This window comes from Nelumbo lutea, chromosome 4 (assembly GCF_056320005.1).
Source record: "Nelumbo lutea isolate HS-2025 chromosome 4, American lotus-T2T, whole genome shotgun sequence".
Taxonomy (NCBI): domain Eukaryota; kingdom Viridiplantae; phylum Streptophyta; class Magnoliopsida; order Proteales; family Nelumbonaceae; genus Nelumbo; species Nelumbo lutea.
Window position 1 is genome coordinate 48,267,155 of NC_142687.1, and position 22,286 is coordinate 48,289,440.

The window sequence follows — 22,286 nt, forward strand, 5'->3', positions numbered from 1 at the left end:
GAAAAAGATTTGTCTCAATGGATGCCACGTTTTTTGAGGACAAACCCTATTATCCACAGGTTTCTCCTCAGGGGGAGAATAATGAGGCTGGGATTAGCACATCAGAAGTTGCTTTACCAATCCCATTAAGTGAAGAAGGGTGTAGTGGGGAAGGTTGTCAAAGGTGCAGGGATGTAAGAGTTTATCACAGATGATGGAGATAGGTTGATTTCGGACATCAGCAGTCCAGGCCAGTCCCAACCCCCTTTGTAGATTCAGATCCCGGTACCACAGTAGCCCCAGTTCCTTCTATAGATCCAGATCCAGGTACCACAGATACTACGGATGAGAGACATCCCGCCATGGAGCCTTCACCTTCATTACATGATCTTGACCTTCCCATAGCAGTCCGTAAGGGCAAGTGCCGTTGCACCACATCCACAACTCATTGCATTTCTCAGTTCTTGTCCTATGATCATTTGTCTTCCTCCTACAAGTCTTTTCTTGCATCCATTGCGGATATTCCCATTCCAGAACAATATAGGAAGCATTGGTAGTACCAGAATGGAAAGATGCAATAAAAGTAGAAATGGATGCCCTCATCAGAAACAATACCTGGAAAATAGTTGATCAGCCCAGTGATTTAAAAGGCGCTCCTAGGCGTACAGGCGAGGCACATTTTAGGGTAGGTGCCTCGCCTAGGGCCTAGGTGCAGCCCATTCAAAAGGCGCACGCCTGGTGCACCTTAGCCTAGGCGTGCGCCTTTTAAAAATTTTCCGCTTTTTCTAATTTTTTGAGTCTGGCCGCTGGGCCGGGGGCTCCAACCCCAGACCCCCGTGCCACGCCCCTCGAGGCCAGCCCAAACAAGGCCATGTTACTGTCTTAAATTCTTAGTTTTCACACAAAAAATAATAATTTTATAGTTTTAATTGCTTACCAAATAGGGGATTCTCGAAGCTCTGGTTAAGACCCTAACATGGCCTTATTTGGTTTGCCTCGAGGGGCGTGGCACAAAGGCGTCAAGTAGAATTAGGAATGTAATATGTCACATCAGCTACTTGATGCAATTTAGAAAAAAAAAGAGATTGTGGGTTTTATATGTTTGATTTCATTTTTAAATTCTCATTTGAATATGCTTTACATATTATATTTATGTATTTTAATTTTAGATAATAGGTTTTTTAAAACATTTATTTTAAAACTTAAGTTTATATTTTTAATATAATGTTTTATAATTTTTTATTTTTTAGTTTTATTTATTTATTTATTTATTTTTTAATTTTGCACCTTGCCTAAAAAAGGCACGTGCCTCGCCTTGCGCCTTGTGCTTTTAAAACACTGGATCAACCCAAAGGAAAGAAGCCGGTTGGATGGAGATGAGTATTCACTGTGAAACATAATGTTGATGGTTCTGTTGAAAGGTATAAGGCCCAATTAGTTGCAAAAGGATTTACTCAGACATATTGTGTTGACTACTTAGAAACTTATGCACCAGTAGCAAAGATGACCACTATCAGAGTCCTATTATTTCTTGCAACTAGTTGCTCTTGGCCATTGTATCAGATGGATATTAAAAATGCATTCCTTAACGGAGACTTGCAAGAAGAAGTTTACATGTAGTTGCCTCCTAGATTTTATGGTACGAAGACAGGAAGAAAGGTTTGTTGATTGAACAAAGCCTTATATGGACTAAAACATTCCCCCAGAGCTTGGTTTGATAGATTTAGACGAACCCTTGAAAGGTTTGGATATGTGCAGGCCCAGTCAGACCACACCTTGTTTATTAAGAGAGTGGCTTCTTCCCTAACTTTGCTTGCTGTGTATGTGGACGATATCGTAGTAACAGGAAGTGATGCTAGTGAAATTGAGTCTCTTAAGCAATTCTTTCATCAAGAGTTTGAGGTAAAAGATCTAGGGGAACTACGATACTTCTTGGGCATTGAGGAAGCTAGATCCAAGCATGGGATTTTTATTTCTCAACGAAAGTATGTTCTTGATTTTCTAAAAGAAATAGGAAAGTTGGGAGTTAAAGCTATGTTCCAACCACAGGATTAGTGCATTGGGAGGATAGCCTCTTGAAGATAAAGCTATGTTCCAATGGTTAGTTGGAAAACTTCTTTACCTTTGCCTCACACAACCCGCATCAGTTATGTAGTCAGTGTAGTTAGTCAGTATATGCGCTCTCCTAGAACTACTCATCTCCTTGTAGTTGAGAGGATATTAGCATATCTGAAGAGGTAATGACCACATGAAGATAGAAGTCTACACAGATGTTGATTGGGCTGAGTGTGTTGATGATCGAAGATCTACCTCTGGATATTGTGCTTTTGTAGGAGGTAATCTGGTCTCTTGGAAGAGTAAGAAACAAAGTGTAGTTTCTCACTCCAATGCTGAAGCTGAATATAGGTCCATGGCAAATGGTGTGGCTGAGATTCTATTGGTTAAGATCATTACTTGGGGAATTGGGCATTGTTTATGAGAAATCCCTAATGTTGTACTGTGATAATCATGTCGCCATTAATATAACTCATAATACAATACAACACGACAGAGCTAAGCATATTGAAGTGGACCGACACTTTATCAGAGAAAGGGTTGCATCTCAAGAAGTATGCCTTCCCTACATCACCTCCGACATGTAGCTTGTAGACCTTCTCACCAAGGCTGTTTCAAGGAAGAAGTTAGAAGAAGATTTATGCAAGTTGGGAATGACAAACATCTACTCCCAACTTGAGGGGAGTGTAGGAAACTGTGGACCCCGCATTAATGTACTCGTGGGGTAGCATAGATCTAATTAAGTCTTGATTAGGATTAACTTTCCTAGTAGGATTAGTTTTAATCTTATTTTATCTTATCTTACCATGTAAAACATTAAGTCCTATTACAATTATGAAAGCACGTATATAAATTCAAAGGGTGGGGCGGCTGTTAAACACAACCAACCACTCTCTTCTCCTAAAACCCTTCCACGAGTTCTTCTCCATCTCTCTTCTTCTCTTTTAATTTTCTTTTATTTTCTGTTCAAATTTGTAGTCTTGTACGACTACTGTTGCGAAGTATAGAGGGAGAAAAGAAGAAGATTTTCTTTATTGATAATGTGATTATAAAAACATATTGAGCATACAACTTAAATAAGAAAAGATAGGAGAGACAAACTCTTAGAATCTCCCTCAATCAGGGATTGACTAAATCTTTCCCTTAATTCTAGGATATGACTTTCCTAAATTTATTCAAATCTAATCCTTCCTAAATTTAATTAAATCTGTAATCAATCAAATCAAATCTTTCTAAATTTTCCACAAATCCTATTTTTCTTAATTTGCTGACACTCCCCCTCAAGTTGGTGCAAAGATATCTATCATGCCCAACTTGCTAACTTGAAGTTCAAATGGCTGTCTCAACAAGCCCTTAGTTAAAACATCTACAACTTGCTGCGTGGTTGGTACAAACGGAGTGCAAATTATTCATTCTTCAAGCTTCTCCTTTATAAAGTGTCTGTCAATCTCAACATGTTTAGTTCTGTCATGTAGAAATGAGCAATGCTGATAGTTGCCTTTTTATCACAATACAGTTTCATAGGAAAACTCACTGGTCTCTTAAGATCTGCTAGCACCCTCTTTAGCCAAAGAACCTCACACACTCCTTGAGCCATTGATCTGAATTCAGCCTCAGCACTACTTCTATTAACTACACTTTGCTTCTTGCCTCTCCAAGTAACTAAATTGCCCCAAAGAAATGTGCAGTACCCCAAAGTTGACATTCTATCAGTGATTGAGCTTGCCCAATCCACATCTCTATACACTTCAACTCCTCTCTTCTCATTTTTCTTGAAGAAGAGTCATTTTCTTGGTGTGCCTTTTAGATACTTTAGAATTCGATACACAACTTCAAGATGTTCTTCGTATGGGGAGTGCATAAATTGACTCACCATGCTTACAGCGAAGGCAATGTCAAGACATGTATGTGACAAGTAAATCAATCTTCCTACTAGCCTTTGGTATCTACCAGTATCTAGTGGAACCCCATCTTTAACTTCTCCGAGCTTAGCTTTAACTTTTATCGGAGTGACTGAAGGTTTGCATCCACTCATTCCAGTTTCTTTCAAGAGGTCTAGAATATATTTTTGTTGCGAAACCACAATGCCCTTCTTTGATCTTGCCACTTCCATTCCAAGAAAGTACCTTAGCTGGCCTAAGTCTTTAATCTTGAATTCCTTGGCTAAGCTATGCTTCAGTATGCTCATCTCTTCAATATCATCTCCAGTCAAGATTATGTCATCAACATAGACAATCAGAACCGAAACCTTGTCTTTGGTGGATCTTTTTGTGAAAAGAGTATGATCAGATTGTCCTTGACTATATCCTTGACTTTTAACGAACCTTGTGAATCTTTCAAACTAGGCTCTGGGAGACTGTTTAAGTCCATATAGAGACTTTTTTAGCTTGCATACCTTAGTTCCAAACTTCTCAGTGAAATCAGGTGGAGGCTCCATATATATTTCTTCTTCCAAGTCTCCATTCAAAAAGGCATTCTTCACATTCAGCTGATTCAGTGGCTAGTCAAGATTAGCTGCAACAGATAAGAATACTCGAACTGTATTTAGTTTCGCCACTGGAGGAAAGGTCTCAGAGTAGTCCACTCCATTTGTCTGAGTAAAGCCTTTAGCTACTAGGCGAGCCTTGTATCTTTCCTAGGATCCATCTGAGTTGTACTTTAGAGTGAACACCCATTTACAATCAACAACTGTCTTTCCATCCGGCAGACCCACTTTCTCCCAAGTAGCATTCTTTTCCAAGGCTCTCATCTCTTCAAAAGCAGATTCTTTCCACTCAGGAACATTTAGAGCCTCCTGGATACTGTTAGGAATGGATACACTAGACACTTATGAAATAAAGGCACAATTTGAAGGTGAAATATTTTGTAAGATACAAAATTTGACAGAGGATGTTTTGTACAAGACCTAACACCTTTCCTAAGAGCAATGGGAAGATCAAGCTGACTGGAAGAATTATAATTACTTGGAGGAATATTTTCAGGGATTTTTGGAGAATTATCATGAATTTCATGATCCACCCTCAGATCAGATTCTTGTTGATGTTGCGGAATAGTGCCTCTCCTTTTCTGTGCTAGATATTCCCTTGAATATACAAGGCCTTTATACTGTTTCACATGCATCTCTGTTGTTTCAACTTTTTCATTTTGAGATGGCATCACCAAAGGTTGTTCATTTTCTATATTTGATTCATTTGTTTCCACTAATTTTGTATTTTCTGCCTCACTTTCTTTCGGTGACTAGTTGTGAGGAACATCATTATGGACAACTTCAAACATTAAATCAAAACCATCTAAAAAACCATCTTCATTAGTGTTGCTCTCCCCCTGAAGATGGGAGTTGCTATAGTACGAGGTTCCTTCAAAGAATTGTAACATCCATAGTCACAAACATCGTTTTCAAAATTGGATCAAAGCATTTGTAACCTCTCTGATTAGTGGGATAGTCTACAAAAATACATTTATGTGCTTTTGGATCAAGTTTTGAACGTTTAGGATCATGGTTATGAACAAAGGCCACACTTCCAAAAATTTTTAAGGGAATGTTTGTCACTAGCCGAGAGTTTGGAAAACAGTCAATGAAAACCTGTATGGGTGTTTTAAAATCCAAAATTCGTGTAGGCAGCCTGTTAATCAAATAAGTGGCTGTTAAAATGGCTTCTCCCAGAAGATACTTAGGAACCTTAGTTTGAAAACTTAGGGCTCTAACAACTTCAAGGAGATGTTTGTTTTTCCTTTCAGCCACCCCATTTTGTTGAGGTGTATTATTACACGAACTTTGGTGTACAATTCCTTTCTCAGCAAAAAATTCCCTAACACATTGTTAAAAAATTCATTTTCCATTATCACTTCAAAATTAATCTGAGTCTGAAATTGTGTTTGAACCATGTTATAGAAATTTTTGAACACAGTTTCAGCATCAAAGTTTTCTTTTAAAAGTAAAACCCAAGTGACCCCAGTATGATCATCAATAAAAGTAATGAACCAACGTTTTCCAGAAAGAGTTGTTATTCTAGAAGGGCCCCAAACATCATTGTGAATCATGGTAAATGGTTTTGATTTTTTATATGGTTGAGACTGAAAAACAGTACGATGATGCTTTTCTAATTCACAAGATTCACACTTGAAAACTGAATGATTTTTATTCATGAATAACTTGGGAAATAAATGCTTTAAATATTGAAAGCTAGGATGTCCTAATCAATAATGCCATAACAAAACTTCAATGTCATTAGAAACAGAGATAGAACTGAAACAAATCTGTTGGTCTTGCCTTCCAAAGGTTGATCCTTTATTAAAGAGGTAGAGGCCACCATCCTGTTTAGCACCCCCAATCATTTTCCTCGAGGTTAAATCCTGAAATTCACAACAAGAAGACAAAAAATTAACTCGATAATTATAATCAAGGGTTAGTTTGCTGACTGATAAGAGATTGTATGATAGGTTAGGAACATGCAGAACATCTTTGAGGTTTAGAGAAGGAGAAATAGATACAGTTCCTTTCCCAGCAGCAGTAGCAAAGGAACCATTTGCAATCTTAACCTTTTGATTCCCTGCACAGGGTGTATTTGAAGAAAAGAATTGCGAAGTGCCGGTCATATGATCAGTGGCACTTAAATCTAGTATCCAGGAGCCATTAGATTTGGTACAAGCAATGGCTCCAGTAAAAAAATTACCTGAATGAGCTAGAGAACAGGATGGGTTAGAATTTATTAACGATTGAGATTGAAACATATTATATAAGTGCTTACTTGAAGTGTGCGGACATCTCCCCCTGACTTGTTGTCACTGCCAGATTTTTTCTTCCAACCTGCCGGTTTCCCGTGCAGCTTCCAGCAGGTTTCCCGAGTATGCCATGGCTTTCTACAATGGTCACACCAAGGTCTCTGCTTTCCTCCTCGTTTATCTCCGTCTAAGTCTGCACCTCGGGCCACAAGAGCAGACCCTTCATTCTCTGTTTTTATTTCACTAACGTTCTTCAACATCACTTACCGCCGTGCTTCTTCTCTACGCACTTCTGAAAAAACTTCTCTTATACTAGGTAAGGGCTTTCGTCCTAAGATATGTCCCCGAACCTCATCGAGTTGTTTGTTCAAACCAGCAAAGAAGACAGAAACCCAGACTCTTTCTATCTTCTTTTTGTAACGAGCACTGTCACTGGGACTTTCCCATTCTTCTTCAAATAAATCCAACTCCTGCCAAACAGCCATCATCTCATTGTAATAAGCTGTTACTTCACGTTCACCTTGCTGCATCTTCCACATTCGGGTATTCAGTTCGAACAGCTATGAATGATTGTCCAAATCTGAATAGGTTTCCCTAACAGCTTCCCACACATCGCGAGCCGTCGACAGAAACATGAATGGTTTTCTAATCACCAGATCCATAGAGTTGATCAACCAGGCGGTAACCATCGAATTTTCAGAACGTCACTGCCTGCACTTTGGATCTTTAGTGGCTTGCGGTTTCACTTCGCCGTTCAAATAGCCGATTTTCCCTTTGCTGTCGATCACCAACCGCACGGACTGAGACCACTCAAGATAATTTTTTCCATTTAATTTGTGAATGGTAATTTGAAGGGAATTCTTAGAAAGAGAAATAGTTGCTGACTGAATATCTCCCTCCGAAGATGTCACACCATTGGTAGCATTCGAAGATGTTGAACTTGAGCCAACCATGGCGGCCTTGAAATTCATGATCGAACCTTATGGCTCTGATACCATGTTGCGAAATATTGAGGGAGAAAAGAAGAAGATTTTCTTTATTGATAATGTGATTCTAAAAACATATTGAGCATACAACTTAAATAAGAAAAGATAGGAGAGACAAACTCCTAGAATCTCTCTCAATCAGGGATTGACTAAATTTTTCCCTTAATTCTAGGATATGACTTTCCTAAATTTATTCAAATCTAATCCTTCCTAAATTTATTCAAATCTGTAATCAATCAAATCAAATCTTTCTAAATTTGCCACAAATCCTATCTTTCTTAATTTTCTGACAACTACTAAAACATTGTCCCCTTCAATATTATATATAGTATTTATGTAACGTGCAGAACATATATTTATATGCCCCATCATGATGGTTCAACCAAGGCTGAATCTTTGACCCTTTAACCTCTCCTTTTTCTGGTTGTATGCCTGGTTCAGTTCTCTGAACATTGGTTTCAGTGGGGCATACCTAAAACTTTTTGGACCCCCAATACCAAGTGTCTTGATTACTTGGTATTGGAGAAAACCATAGATTGAGTTTTGAGCACTGCAACTATAATTGGCCATTGACTAGATCTCTGACAGCTGATATTGCCAGGCTTTATGATCTGTTGCTTAATTAGATGAAGTAAACCCTTGATTGGGATCAAACATGGTTTTAGAAGGCTTTTGGTGTAAGTTTCATGGTTGTTTCGTGCTGTTACACACTTCTATTTTTTATGGATTTTTCTTGGTGAAAATCAGGAAAATTACAAATTTGAGTCTGTTTGGCTTGGTGTAATCCATCAATGACCTGTTGATAGGTTGAAGAATTTTCTTTTCTTTCTTTTTATTTCTTATGAATATGTTGTTTTTTTATGTTCTAATACAAAATTTATACTTATGTTATAATGATTATAGATTATTACTAGTGAAAGATGGTTGCTGGTTTCTATGGAATCTAGGTGACACCTAGGCGCCCAATTAGGTGACATGGTTTTTTGTTTAAAAACCACTTAGGATTCATGGTTTTATTTTAAAAAATTCATACCATAGGTGATGCCTACGTCCCCAATTAGGTGATGTGGTGACAAAGCACCCCCTGTTCTCCTGGCCTCACATTGGCACGTTGAGAACTGACATCTTTTTTAAGCTTAGCTTGAAGTTTGTCCTGTGAGAAAATGTCTCATTCTTAACTCAATTCCAAGCTTCATTGTAATGCCAAATTAATGTAGGACAAAAAGGACGCCTTATAGGATGAACATGGTGAGTGAAGAGAATAGGAAGTTATGAGCACATGAAAGAATGAATGTGGATTGTGTAGATGAAGGCATTCAGGAGGGAGGAGGAGGAGACCCATTAGGTAACCAATGGGGACACTCAAATAAAGACCTCTAAATAACTCTTTACTAATCCTACTGGAACCAACTTATTGCAATGACAATAGGAATTTCTAAAATTAGTATAACCAAAAATTTACTATAAATCATTGTCACGTGAAAAGTTCACTTCATTGAAGAAAGGCACACGATTAGATATTGTTGCTGAACTAGAAGAGGTATGCTCCTGTTTTTATCTGAGTCTCATTTGTTGACTATGAAGCTAGAGTTGGTTTTTCTTTAGAGGAAATTGTTGTACTAGACATACAAAGCCCTTAATGGAAAATATCTTCTCCTTCTTGTTTTACCTGTTGCTCATTTATTTCTATATACTTGTAAGTCTGTAAATCCATTTAAATTTGTTTAAGTGGATTGTCATCTCTTGTACATCTTACTGTTATGTGTAGTTTGGTGACTGATCACTGTCATTTTATGTGTTTGTGGGTTGTACGATACAAATCCACACCAACCTGAAAAGAAATGAAACAACCAAATTATATAAACCTGAACCAACCCGATATAGGCTCGTTGGAAGGTAAGTATCAGCTGATACAACCCAATACATTGCAAAATTTTAAACCTTTCCTGTCTCTGTGGTCATTTTACGTGTTTTGCTCTTCTTTTTCTTTCTATTTTCTTTTTTATCTTTTTAGAAGCCATTGTAGTTACAGCCATCAACATCTATAATTTCTTCATCAAAAGGTCTTCATTCAATGCTCTCAAAGAACTATAACTGATTTAGGTAAATTTTTTCTTTATTTTCAATTACACTCGAACTTTATCACTCTAACAATTTTTGTCTTTTTTGTAACTATCTTCAATTGCTCCCATATTTGGATGCCCCCTGTAGATCGTGGCAACACTCTTTCCATCCAAATTTCATTCCAAAATTCCACCTAAAATCATGATTTCCATAAATTTTGAGTTTTTTTATAATTTCAATATTTTTAATTAAACTAAAAACTTTTCTCATTCCAACCTTTTTTGTGTTTTTCTTTTTTGTATCTTTCGTTGCTCCCATATGTTGATGCTCTCCATAGATATTGATAATCCTTCATCCATCCAAATTTCATACCTTTGTGTAAGAAATACACCAAACCTAACCAAACTTGGTTGTCTTCTACAAATATCAATTATAATCCTCCCTATGAAATTTCATTGAAAAATTCCTCTTCTAGACCTAGTTTCCTTATCTGATGCTTTCCATTTTATCAAGCTGTATTTGATATTACATGGTACAGATTGCAGGGAATCAGGAGTGAGGACAGAGAAGGGTGCATGTAGTATTATGGAGAGCCTATGGGTCTGTGTGGTATCTCAACTACTGTCATTGGTCACTATCTCAAGATAAATATGTATTTTTGTAGTTAAGCCCTGAGACCTTTCTTTATCTTTAGCCTGAAAATCACCCTGAACCTGTCCTACCCTATGATGTTCATTCTTAATTCTTTCAATCCCTATATTAAGTTTGGTATCGGATCTATCAGCCCTACATTAAGTGGTACCAAAGCAAGTGGTTCATCTCTAACTATTAAAATACAGTATAAATGTGATAGCAGGAAGCTGTTCAAAACAAGGGGATCACATCAGATAGTCAATGCTGCACTCTCTTAGAGAAACAAAGATTTAAAAACAATCCCTATTTCAGCTTATTTATCCTTTTTAGATTTATTTTTATTTTTTTTTTGTGGTTGACTAGTCAGAACCTGGTATGTATATTGCTTAGGAAGGCCAAACGACCAGTCATCACTTCACCTCATTAATAACTTTGCTTAATATGGTTTGGCCCAGATAATTAGCCATTGCATTATTAAAAAAACTCAAGTACAGAGAAGGAAGTAATTAGAATAGCAGAGATCTTAGGATGTGAAGTCAAAGACTAACCCCTGGAGTATTTAGTACTCTCCTCTTCGGTGGAAAATCTGTGTTGTGGGCATAAATTTGCAAGAGGAGAAAATAATTAGACTGGCAGAGATCTTATGATGTGAAGTCAAAGACTGGCCCCTGCAGTATTTAGGACAGTCAGAAAGCTTCTAGAAACCAGTGGTGGAAAGGTTTCCTAAGAAACTAGCACTTTGGGAAAGAAATTACATTTCAATGGAGAGAGAATAACTTTAACCAAGGCCACCACGGCTAATCATCCTGTTTATTTTCTATCCATGTTCCGTATCCCTGTTAAGATAGCTGGGCAATTAGAAAAGTTTATGGGGGACTTTTTATGGGAACCTGGGGATGAAAAGAAAGACAACTTAGTGAAATGGGAACAGGTTAGTAGGTCTAAAGAGAAGGGAGGGCTTGGGATAGGTAACATAGTCCAGAAGAACATAGCTCTCCTAGGAAAATGGCTGGGGAGATTTCCATTAGAAAAAGAATGGCTTTGGCATAGGGTAATTGAAAGTATACATGGATGATCAGAGAATGGCCAGGATGCAAAGGCAGCCCCAATGCAACTTCATCCTCTCCTTGGAAATCAATGTATGTGGTATCCTTTGTTTCTTGACTATATTCAGTTTGATGTGGAGAATGGGCTAAGAGTCTTATTTTAGGTGGACCTTTGGGTAGGTGAAAGTCCACTTTACAAGGCTGAACCCATTGCTAAGTTTATGGTTTTATCCTCCTTGGGGTTTGTTGAGCAGGAGGCCAAGAAGAAGAAGAAAAGAAGGAGAAAAGAAGAAGGAAGAAGGAGAAGAGGAAAAAGAATAAGAGGCAACTGAGTTAAGGCCTCAACAAAACTTAGCTTCAGTCGAGTGAAGCTTTGCATTTATACTATTCTGGCCGTACATAACAATACGTCTACAGAATTACAAAAATACCCCTGTGGGTATTAAGTCTGTGAACAGTACATATATTACACCTGTTAACACTCCCCCTCAAGTTGGGGCATAGATATCAATCATGCCCAACTTGTCACAGAGACCTTGATGTTTGGAATGGTTTAGCCCTTTTGTAAATAAGTCTGCTAGTTGGTCTTCAGAGCTGATGTATGGAGTGCATACTTCGCCTGTGATGATTTTCTCTCTGATAAAATGCTTGTCAACTTCAATGTGCTTTGTTCTATCATGTAGTACCGGGTTGGCAGCGATACTGATAGCTGCCTTGTTGTCACAGAGTAGAGTCATGGGTTTACCAACCGGAAAACCCAACTCTCCCAATAGATTCTTTATCCACATACCTTTAGCTACTCCGTGTATGGAGTGCCATTGCACGGTACTTAGCTTCAGCACTAGATCTAGCTACCACGGTTTGCTTCTTACTCCAAGTAACAAGGTTCCCTCCTACAAAGGTGCAGTAACCACTAGTAGACCTTCTGTCACTTAGGGATCCGGCCCAATCCGCATCTTCGTAAATTTCAACCCTCAAGTGTCCATGTTTCTGGAATAATAAACCAGCACCCGGGAACTTCTTAAGATACCGAAGTACTCTCTTTGCTGCTTCAAGATGGGTGGACCTAGGTGCATGCATGAACTGGTTGAGGACACCAACATCATATGCTATGTCTGGACGAGTCATAGAGAGGTACAACAATCTTCCTACAAGCCTCTGAAATTGCTTCACATCCTTAAGAGGTTCACCTTGGCTGTCACTTAACTTATGGTTGGGGTCAATGGGAGAGTCAGCTGGTTTAACCCCAATCTTTCTAGTGTCCTTAAGCAAGTCTAGGACATATTTCCTTTGGGAGATGAAGATACCCTTTTTTGATCGGGCAACCTCAATTCCAAGGAAGTACTTGGCAGGTTCTGGATCTTTCACTTCGAACTGAGTGGTAAGGAAGCTCTTCAAACTTTGAATTTCATCCTCCCAGTCACCAGTAACAATTATGTCATCCACATATACTATTAGGGCAGCCATTTTACCTTCTACCCTTTTTACAAACAATGTGTGATCTGACTGACATTGCTTGTATCTCCTCTGCTGAACTGCAGTATGAAATCTGCTAAACCAAGCTCTTAGTGATTGCTTCAGCCCATATAAAGACTTCTTAAACTTGCACACTTTCTGTTCACTTCCTTGAGCCAAAAAACCGAGGGGTTGAGCCATATAAACTTCCTCTTCAAGGTCACCATTCAAGAAGGCATTCTTGATATCGAGCTGATGTAGATCCCAATTCAGATTGGCAGCAAGAGAGAAAAGTACTCTAATAGAGTTCATTTTGGCAACAGGGGCAAAGGTTTCTGCATAATCAACTCCATATACTTGAGTAAAACCCTTTGCCACTAAACGAGTTTTATACCTCTGCACAGTTCCATCAGCCCCATGCTTAACAGTGAACACCCATTTACATCCAACTGGAACCTTACCCTTAGGAAGATCAACAAGTTCCCACGTGCCATTCTTATGAAGAGCATCAATTTCTTACTTCATGGCATTTGTCCATTCTGGTACTGAGAGAGCTTCTGCCACATTCTTGGGAATAGGGATACTGTTAATGGAGGTAAGGAAGGCACGAAATGAAGGTGAGATGTTCTCATAGGAGACAAAGTTGGAAATGGGGTGTTTTGTGGTGCACAACCTAACACCTTTTCTGTGAGCAATAGGAAGGTCAAGATCATTAGCAATAGGGAGGTCAGGACTATCATTGGGAGTCAAGTTACTTGAGAGGGTATGATCTTCCCCCGAGGAGTTTGATGGCACTTGAGGTACAACTTCTGGATTCTCCACAACTCTTGAACTTGGTTGGCCTTTATGACGACGAGAAAAAACACGGAAAGGTGGAGGATCAGGAAGAGAAGGGGGAGAAGGAGAAGGATTAGGAAGAGGAGGAAGCTGAACCAGTTTCTCCTCATGCCTACACTCCCCCTGAGGAGAAACAGGAAAGAAGGGCTCATCTTCAAAGAAGGTAACATCCATGGAGACATAGAATCTCCGAGAAACAGGATCAAAGCAACGATACCCTTTCTGAGAGAATGAGTAGCCAAGAAATATACATGGGATAACACTAGAGTCCAATTTCCCTCGGGTGGGTGATAGGTTTTGGACAAAGCACCGACAACCAGAAACACGAGCAGGGATAGAAAGAAGAGGGGCCTTAGGAAAGAGAAGCTGATGTGGGGCTTTGTACTCTAACCAACGAGAGGGCATTCGGTTAATGAGGTATGTAGAACAAAGGATAGCCTCAAGCCAAAATCGTTTGGGAACATTCATGTGGAGTAGTAAACCTGTGCCACTTCAAGGAGGTGTCGGTTCTTCCGTTCAGCCACACCATTTTGTTGTGGTGTACGGGCACAAGAGCTTCGATGAAAAGAGCCATGTGAAGCAAAGAACTCCGTGAGGTCACTATGAAAATAACTCTTTTGCATTGTCTGACTGGAATATTTGAATCTCGGTCTGAAATTGGGTGAAGACCATCCACTGAAAATCTTGGATAATTTTTGGTACTTCCTCACGGGTTCGCATTGGATATACCCAAGTGTATTTGGAATACTCGTCAATGAAGGTAACGAAACGAAGTACTTGTAGCCACTCTCAGAAGGTAAAGTAACGGGGCCCCACACATCAGAATGCACAATGTGAAAAGGAAACTTAGATTTACTATTTCTTTGAGGGAATTGAGTTCTACAATGTTTGCTTAACTTACACGTTTGATAGGAAAAATTAGAAACAAACATTGACTTACACAGTTCTAGGAAAACCAATTTCAAGGTTTCAAAAGACAAATGACCCAGACGACAATGCCACAAATACATTTTACTCTTTTTGAACTGACTCATAGACTCTGTAACATGAAGGCCAGCCGTATTCTCCAGCATGTAGAGTCCATCAACCATACGACCCCTACCAATCGTCCTCTTTGAGTCCAGATCCTGAATCACACAATAGGTAGGGAAGAAAGTCACAGAACAGTTCAAGGAATTTGTAATACTACTGATTGAGAACAAATTCATAGGGAATTTTGGAACATGAAGAACATCAGAAAGAGTAAGTCCGAGGGGAAGAGAGAGAGTTCCTTGACCATCTATGGAAGTTTATGATCCATCAACTAGTCTCACTTTATCTCTTCCGGAAAGAGGGTGATAAGTTTGAAAGTAAGAGGACATACCAGTCATGTGTTTTGACGCTCCAGAATCGATGATCTATGGAGAGTCAAGGTTGTGTGAGGCAGCATGGAAAGCAGTGGCAGAATTACCTGATATGGATGCAAAAGAGGTGGTGGAGTTTACAATATCCTCCCTTGGGTCTGATCCAGAGTAGCTGTGTTGGCTATGTGGTGTTTGAGGCACAGTATAAGTGGAGGGCTGATTCTTCTGAGAAACCATATTTGCCATGTGGTGTTTCTTGGTACCTTGTTGCCCGGGTCTTCTAATTACATCTGAGCCTTGCTTCTTAGGTAAATCCTGAACCCACTTTGGTTTCCCATGGAGATCCCAACAAGTATCTTTGGTGTGTCGGGGCCTCTGACAATTAGTGCACCGCAATCTTTCCTTATTCATGATTCTAGGTTTAGAAGTACTCAAAAAACACAGGTACACTGCCTTACAGAGCTGTTACAGTCCACAACTAGGCACTTGTTGATTTTTCAGTTTCATAGAGATCCAAACACAAACACAAACACTGCAACTGCAGTACTAGGGGTTATCACCTACACTGTGTAGGAGTTCACAAAAACACTATACGAACTGCACATGCAGTGTAACCAGGTCTGAAAGACCTACAGTTCACAACTTTGATACAACTTCTCAGCCCAAAAAAGGCACAGTAGGAGCAGCAATACGAGTGGTGATTCACCACACCTAATCGGCTAATATCCACTTTCTAGGGCAGCCGAACAGTCACTCAAGTTCTAGGGTTCATCAACAGCCCCTTAGAGTGTAGACTAGGGCAACATACAATCGGAGGAAGGGGAACAGTCCCTACTCAGATTCTGGAACATTAACAGTCTTGCAAGAAGCCATAAATAGGAAGAGAGAAAAAAAAATCTCAGTACCAGCAATAGGCAGCACAGTCATCAGTCATGAACTCAAACTTCCCTTCAGGTTAGATTGCAATAGGCAGTTCAGTCATGAACTCGAACTCGCCTTCAAGTCAGAGCCTTCCTTCGAACATCTGGGATGGATTTCTACAGTCCTCTTAGCTGAAGCAACCCAGTTACCAAGCAAAAAACATGTAGCCGAACCCTTTTTTTGTGCTAGGAAGTTGAACAGTCAGCATACTTGTAGCAGAGCCCTACTCGGCAGTGAAGACTAACTGCAGCACTAGAAAAGCTTCCTCCTCCTTGTCTTCGAGCATCAGTACTATAGCTCCTTCGCAGCAGAGGAGAGAGACCTCAGTTAGTTGTTTTCTAGGCCTGGACGAACCTGATCTGATACCATGTTGAGCAGGAGGCCAAGAAGAAGAAAAGGAGAAAAGAAGAAGGAAGAAGGAGAAGAGGAAGAAGAATAAAAGGCAACTGAATTCTGGCCGTACCTGGCCATACATAACAATGTCTACAGAATTACAAAAATACCCCTGCGGGTATTAAGTCTGTGAACAGTACATATATTACACCTGTTAACATGGTTAAATTATGACTTTGGATTCAGAAGGGGCCTTCAGGAAGTGGAGTTTGATTCTCATCCTTATTTTGGCTAGGCTTGATTCATTCTTTTTGGGCCAAAATATAGAGGACACTAGGGTTTGGTCAATTTCTTTGGATTGCTTGTTTACTTGTGGTTCTTTCTTTAATATTTTAATTCAGCCTACTACAATGGGGGCGAACTCTCAGTGAAAGAAATTTAGAGTTGGTCAATTCCTCCTAAAATTCAGGCCCTTTCTTGGGCGGTTTTCCTTGGCAAGATAAACACTTGTTACTTGCTGCATAAAAGAAAGCCAAACAAATGGCTTGCCCTCATTTGTGAGTCCTTTCAAACGAAGTGGTGAATCTTTTTGCCATATCTTTATTTCTTGCTCTTTTGTGCATTGTATTTGGGAGCATATTTGTTCTCTCTCTAGGTGCAGGTGGTTTCCCCCTTGGGATGTTGTGGGTCTCTTTGATCCAAACTTCTTCAGATAACTAAAGAAAAGGGGAAAGATTTTGTGGAAGGCAGTAAGGGTGGCTTTGATTTGAAGCATATGGGCATAGAAGAATGGAAGGATATTCAATGAGAAGAGTAGGTCCAGAATGGAAGTCTTGGATACAATAAAAATAAAAGTTACACATTGGGTGAAGACCTTGGAAACCATTTTAGTCTACTGAATGACATTTCGTGAAGTTGGAAGGAAGTGGCACTTCTGCTTCAAGAAAGGAAAAAAATAATCATGGAATGGGGGCCTCTGGCACCAACATTATAAAACTTAACTTCGATGGAAGTTTTATAGGCAATCAAGGTGTGGCTGGGTTAGGAGGGGTCTTCCATGATTCAGAGGGCAAGCTTCTAGCTTTATTTTCAGGATCTATTGAGCATGGTGATTCACTGATGGCAGAATTGATGGCCCTACTCCATTGTGTAAGGTTTGCAAAGCAATTTGGGTTCCATCAATTGGAGGTGGAAGGGGATTCTGAAGTGGTCATTTCCTGGATAAAATGTAATACCCAAATCCCATGGACCTAGAGACACACCTTTTGGGAGATTGTAAGTATAACAAAGGAGCTAACTGTCACTTTTAAATGGGTGAGAACTGCTAATGGGATGATGGATACTCTAGCTAAACAAGGGGCTTTTGGGCAAAATTGTTATTTTTTTGTTTGTTTGGGGTGGAGAATATGCCACCTTGATGTAACTTCAAAATTTCCTTAATAAAATTCCTCTTGCTGATAAAAAAATTCAAAGTACAGACTATTTGTTTTTGTATGAGATCCACAATACTCCAAGTAGAGTGCTTTTTGAACATAGATAGAATTGGAGTTTTCTCAATTTGTCAATTCTATTTAATAACTCAATTGCTTAGCCCTGAGTGAGGGACGATTATTTTTTTTATGTGGATTGACAAAACTCAGACTGCACTATTTGTATTTTATACAGGATTTACAAAACTCGAAGTCATCATTTGAGAGATGCCGCTTCAATCTAGTATGCCTGATATTTATTTTCTATCATTTGTTTTTACTTCAATGGTGCAATTTTTTACATAAATTGATTGGGTTTCTAAGAATCTACTCTCTGGTTCCAAGGAGTTCAGGTAAATGCCCTCACAAATGTTGAAGCCAAAAAGAAGTACTTGTTCTTGGAATCCTTAAGTGCAATTATGGATGCCCATCTAAGATATTTTAAGCTGGTATGTTTTCAAGTGTCTCAACTGCAATGTGGTCCCTATCAAATGGTTGTTATTTCAACACAATTGGACTAAAACAATTTGTTTCTTTTAGGGATTTGGTCTATTGAGCCAGATGGAGCCTTTTATTCACCAGGTAAAACAATGCTACTATTGATTTCTTTAAACCTTCCAAAGCAAAGCATCATACACATGATAACTGATACAGGCACATACATTTAGGGGTGTCCATAAAAAACCGAAAAACCAAACCGAACCGAGAAGACCGAACCGCAAAATGCGGTTAACTGAATTGATCGGTTCAGTTTCGGTTCGAGATTTTTGAAAAACCGAAGGACCGGTTCGGTTTTCGGTTAACCTACAAAAAACCGACGGTTAACTGAACCGGCCGATATATATATTTTTAATATATGTCACATATTTCCTATGTATTATATATAAATATATATTCATTATATATATAAATATACTTATATTTATAATGATCTATTTATAAATATATTATATATATTATATATTTTTCAAGTATTTATAATATATTATATTTTATATATAATTATACATATATTTGTATAATATATATTATAAATATAAAAAACCGAAAAACCGAAGAACCGAACCGGTCAAAAATTGAAACCGGTGGCGCCGGTTCGGTTTCGGTTTGGAGAATTGGAAAAATCAGTACCACCGGTCGGTTTAGAAAAAAATGCTATGGTTCGGTTAACCGAACCGTGAACACCCCTACATACACCCACACACAAAAAAAAAAGAAAGTTAAAAAGAATCCTATTGCCTTGAGGACTTTGGCAGGTAGGGTGACCATGGTTTAAATTACTTGTGTATTAACTGAAATTAAAATTTGGTGTGAATAGAAGAGAATATAGAGTAACAAGAGAATATAGAGTAACAGAGATAAAGGGAGAGAATTGATTAGAGGGTAATAGGATGATGAGGCGTGCAACCTCCTTTCACTATTTGTAATATCTCACTAGCAGGGAGACTGTGATGCACATGATTTATCAAGGGAAAGTGAAATAACCAAAACTTTATAACGGAGGAAGGAATGCAATGTTGTTTAGAATAATTAAATCTTTATTTTAATAATTTGTTACAAAAATGATTTACTAATTTAGTAAGTTGAATTAACTATAATAATGATTTTAACAAAAATAACAAATTATTGCTAAATACTTTATAAATTAATTTTTTTTTTCATATTATCTATTCGTGTTCCATTTTATTTATTTTACTTTTGATTAAATGTTACAATTTTTTGTAAATACCACTTAAATATTTAAAACACTTAAAATATTAATAAATATATAAAATTAGGCTATAGTCATAATTAAATTAATCTATTGTTAACTTTTTTTAAGTTGTAATTAAATTATTGTAAGCCCAAACTCAAGGTTTAAGACTTTGGTTTAGGATTGGATTGATCCTCATCCTGACCTAACTCACCCAAGTTGCACACACTATGACATTCGTAATTGGACTGAACCAAACCGAGTCCAACCCATGTATACATTATTTTTGGGTTTATTTATTAACTATTTTAGATAATATTGAAGTCAAAAGAGCTAAGGGATGGGCTACCCCCATTATGTAGCCTAATGAACCCAAAAAAAAAATAAAATCTTGGGCCAAATTTTGATAGTGTATTAACAGTTTTTAAGCTTGCTTGGCCTAGGACATGGACAAGCTTGTTCGTGTTAATTATAACACTATGATTTTTTTTTACAAATTAAATTTTTATTTAATTTTAGTCTATTTAAAAATTATATAACATTTATATATATTAATATGAAATTTGTTATCTAAATATTATATAATAATATTTACCATATTGGCATTTAACTTCCAGGTTGAGCTTAGGGTTACTTAGTTTGGGCCTTATCTACTAGTGTTGTCATTGTACTTCGAAAGTTCAATACCCTACTAGCCTTAGAGTTTGATTATCCCATATTTGGATGTTAGAACTTGCGTCTGATTAATACTTTTATTGGATATGGGTTTAACCCCATCCAATTTGATTAAAATCCATCTCTAATAAAAATTATTATTTTATGTATATGTAGTATAATTATGTATACATATAGATATTATGTGTAATTATATAAAGTTTATAATTAATAAATTTAATATTTTATATTTATATGCATTTATTACACATATACACTTTAAAATTTTAAATGTGTGGGCTTGGTGCATATCTGAGGTAGGCCTAGCTCAAAAGAAAATAGTTACTTGAGCCTGAAAAATTTATAGGTCTAGCCGAGTTGGGCTAAGTTATAAATGTTTTGTTACATTTTATTATTAATTTTAATTATCCTATTAATACTAAATTTTATTAATTTCTTAGTTTTTAATAGTTTATAGATAAACTTGCTAAAATTTAGTTTTTTATTAACTTTAGTAATTTTTATTAATTTTATATCCATACTACATGCACTATGTGTGGGCTTGGTGTAGATTTGACATTTGAGCTAGACCTAGCTTAGAAGAAAATAGTTGCTTGAGCCTAGAAGTTTGTAGGTTAAGTTGGGTTAGGCTAAGTGATATACAATCATCTTTAAGTAGGAATCTTAGACATTTTTAATTGGGTCATTATTAGTTTTATTATTTTAATTAATTTTTATATGGAATGCAAATGGTTTATTTTGTTTTATTTTCATAATTTTTTTTTTACTTTTTACTGTTAATTTGAACTATCCTATTAGGTTTCAAATTATATATAGATTACTATTATTATTATTATTATTATTATTATTATTATTATTATTATTATTATTATTATTATTTCTATAGTATGTGTTAAAATATGTAGTATTGTGTATGACATGTTATGGGTTTCTAGACGAACTAGAAGTGTTTTAAAAAATGGGTCAAAACAGACCCGTTTAGCTCATCTTCTTCACCAAATTGATAAAATGGGTTCTACATTTTAAATTTTCATTAATTACTTTATTTTTATATCATTTTTAATGGATCCTCTATTTTATATAAGTCTCTTATGTAGCATGTGCACTATGCACAGTAAAGGTCTCCACTCATAAAAATTATTAATTTTTACAATATTATTAATTAATTAAAAATGCATTAATACAAAGTTATCTAATAAAATAAAAAGAATAAATAAAACAAAATGCAACATTAGAACACGGATTCTTTGTGCATTATATCGAACCCATGTTTAAATGATAATATTATTAAAACTATCAATTAATATTTTTTGTATTTGAACTTCTTATTTTTATTAGTGTTTATTAAGTTTGATTTTTAAGTGGAATTGAAATGTTTTTAATTAAAATTTTAATGAAACCAAAGATAAATCTATTTGAACTTTTACTAAGTTTTGTTAATAGTATTGTTTTTAAGTGAAGTTTAGTGGATTTTTTCATTAATAATTTTTTAAAATAATAGTTTTATTTTTGTAGTATGTGCACCATGCACAGTAAAGGTCTCAACTCATAAAAATTATTAATTAAATTAAAATGCATTAATACAAAGTTATCTAATAAAATAAAAAGAATAAACAAAACAAAATTAAATATTAGAATGTATATGCAATATATCAAACCCATGTTTTTAATTAAAATTTAATTTTAAGAATGTATTTTAATTTTTATCAAGTTTTGTTAATAGTTATTATTTTTAAGTGAAAGTTTAGTGGATTTAATTTTTTAAAATAATTTTTTTATTTTTTATTTTTGTTTTGATGTTTAACCTCAGCCTGTTTAGATTATTTGATTTATTAATATTTTAATTACTTTATTCTGTCGTATTACTATTCTCACTCTCATTCTCTCTATTTCTCTCTCTCTCTCTTAAATGTATTTCTTAAATGTAATAATAACATGCATTGAAATAAGAGGCTTTGGAAACCCAAAGGTCTCTCTCTCTCTCTCTCTCTCCATAATTGTGTAAATCCTTATTGATCCAGTCAAAATTGGCAATGATTACTATTTTATATTTTTAAAATAAAAGAAAATAAGAA

The 22,286-nt window shown here is 36.7% G+C and overlaps 1 protein-coding gene across 1 annotated transcript in view; it reads left to right on the forward strand.

Moving 5' to 3' along the window:
* LOC148855637 (ADP-ribosylation factor GTPase-activating protein AGD4-like) overlaps positions 1-22,286 on the forward strand; it is a 106,656-nt gene that overhangs the window by 25,380 nt on the left and 58,990 nt on the right. Inside the window, exons 7-10 of the mRNA XM_088984933.1 lie at positions 9,218-9,282; positions 18,040-18,087; positions 18,197-18,292; positions 18,384-18,443. Coding sequence (XP_088841059.1) covers positions 9,218-9,282; positions 18,040-18,087; positions 18,197-18,292; positions 18,384-18,443 — 269 coding nt within the window. The remainder of the gene's footprint in view (positions 1-9,217; positions 9,283-18,039; positions 18,088-18,196; positions 18,293-18,383; positions 18,444-22,286) is intronic.